Source organism: Physeter macrocephalus, unplaced genomic scaffold (assembly GCF_002837175.3).
Source record: "Physeter macrocephalus isolate SW-GA unplaced genomic scaffold, ASM283717v5 random_11951, whole genome shotgun sequence".
In the NCBI taxonomy this organism is placed as follows: Eukaryota; Metazoa; Chordata; class Mammalia; order Artiodactyla; family Physeteridae; genus Physeter; species Physeter macrocephalus.
Window position 1 is genome coordinate 1 of NW_021157235.1, and position 1,839 is coordinate 1,839.

Below are 1,839 nucleotides of genomic sequence, written 5' to 3' on the forward strand. Positions count from 1 at the left end.
CCTTTTTTAAAACTAAAAATAGACTTCGATATTAGTTAAGGTGAACATCTACCACTTGATTCATGCCATTAATATGATCTGTATTTTCTTTCTCCAGATTTATTGTAAATTAAAAGAGAGGTTATAAGTCTTAAGAAAAATTCATAGTTTAGAATGAAGTGCTCAGAAGAAGAACTGTGTTTTTCCTTTGTGCTCCTGAAGAAGTTATTGCCATTAAAAGTTAGATTGTCAAAGGCCTTGAGGAATCTGGGTGCTTAAGTGGCCAATGTTGAATTTACTGGTGTGATTTTCTTTAAAATTACGTATGTATTTCCTGAATGTCTCTTATGAAGACCTAAAATTAGTATAGTTGGTATTATAGCACACATAGAATAAATAACTCTTCAGCAAAGATTAAATTTGTACCAGTGTTGAGTATGTTAGAACAAAATGGGAATGTTTATTATCACCTTGTTTAAAAATTTTCTGAAAAGGATGTGAAATACTGCCTCCATGTTAACTTTAATTCTTAGTTTACCATTATAGAATTAGCATTTAACATGTTTTATATATCACTTGCTTTTACATAGAAAATAAGTTTACAAAACATTCCGATTAAAATAACCATTAAAAAATCAGTGGCCTTTACCCATCCCACATTGGTCTCATCCTCTTTACCTAATAGTGCTCTCTATGTTTAAATTTGCAGGGGCTCTCAGGTACTGGTTAACTAAAGCATATAGTTTTTATACTCAGTAGAAGTGTTACATTAATTCGATGGTTGGGATTACCCTATAATATTGTTATATTGGGATCTTTGTCCAGAGGCCACTTGGAAACTCCAAAATGTTTAGAAGAGCCTGTGAGCCAGAACATCATTAGCCCTATCCAGAATGAAATAACTTGTTCGGGAAAAACGGATATTTTATAGAAGAACTGTGAGTTTCTGGTAAATCGAATGTGCCGTCTGGAAAGCCTCATCCAGTCCTTGAAGATGAACATCTTCCGTCTGCAAGCTGAAAAGGACTTGAACCCACAGAAAACAGGTATAGAGAGAAGAGAATCATCAGAAATTCGGTCCTGTGTGGGTGCTTGATGAGTTCATGATTCTTTTCCTTTCCTGACCTTCTTTAAACTGCTTGATGACCCTCCTGTCCTGTCTGGTAGATTTTCCGAAGGAACGACTGAATACAATACAGGAGGAGCATTCCAAGGATCTGAAGCTATTGCAACTGCAAGTGATGAATTTGCGCCAGCAGCTAAGAGATGTAAAAGAGAAAGAAGACAAGGCACAAGATGAGGTGCAAAGGTTGACTGTGACGCTGCAGCTTGCCTCAGAGACAAAGGTTTGAGGTCAGAGTTCTGGAATACAAACTCACTGTTAACGTGTTAGCTGGAGGAGGCAACAGACCCATAAAACTGACTTTTAAAAATAGGTGCTGTTGGTGTGAGGATTCTTGACCTCTGAAATTTATCTACATCAATAGCCTATAACATTGTGTGCTGTCAGTAATTGAGTATTTATAGATTCCTACCCTCTACAGGTGACTGTGAGGGTCCAGAGATACGAGGGAGTCTGCTCTTCAAGAGCTTATATGCTAGCTGGGAGAACAAGGCATAGCAGGAGAAACTAAAGAGAAAAAATAAGGGTATAAGAAATATTAAAGGGCAGTATAGGACAATTAAGCAAATATTGCCGACTAAGTGTTCTGTATTCAGGTGGGTTTGAGAATGTGCGCATGTCCTGTCTAGAATAGATTAGGCTAGGCTTCAAGGAAGAGACAGGACTTGAGATGAACCTTCAGAAGGCAAAGCAGTGAGGTGAGGACATTTAAAAGACCACACACAGAGGCAGCAAAA

The 1,839-nt window shown here is 37.5% G+C and overlaps 1 protein-coding gene across 1 annotated transcript; it reads left to right on the forward strand.

The window, feature by feature from the left end:
- Positions 1–814: 814 nt before the first annotated feature.
- Positions 815–1,331, forward strand: LOC112063321 (coiled-coil domain-containing protein 150-like). Its single transcript, XM_024118193.2, has 2 exons — positions 815–1,025; positions 1,147–1,331. The coding sequence occupies exons 1-2, from the start codon at positions 938–940 to the stop codon at positions 1,329–1,331; spliced, it is 273 nt and encodes a 90-aa protein (XP_023973961.2). The 5' UTR covers positions 815–937.
- The last annotated feature ends 508 nt before the right edge of the window (positions 1,332–1,839 follow it).

Coding starts and splice junctions, on each gene's coding strand:
- LOC112063321 (XM_024118193.2), top strand. CDS start 938: ATGTGCCGTCTGGAAAGCCTCATCCAGTCCTTGAAGATGAACATCTTC. Junction 1,026..1,146: donor CTTGAACCCACAGAAAACAG/GTATAGAGAGAA, acceptor CCTGTCTGGTAG/ATTTTCCGAAGGAACGACTG.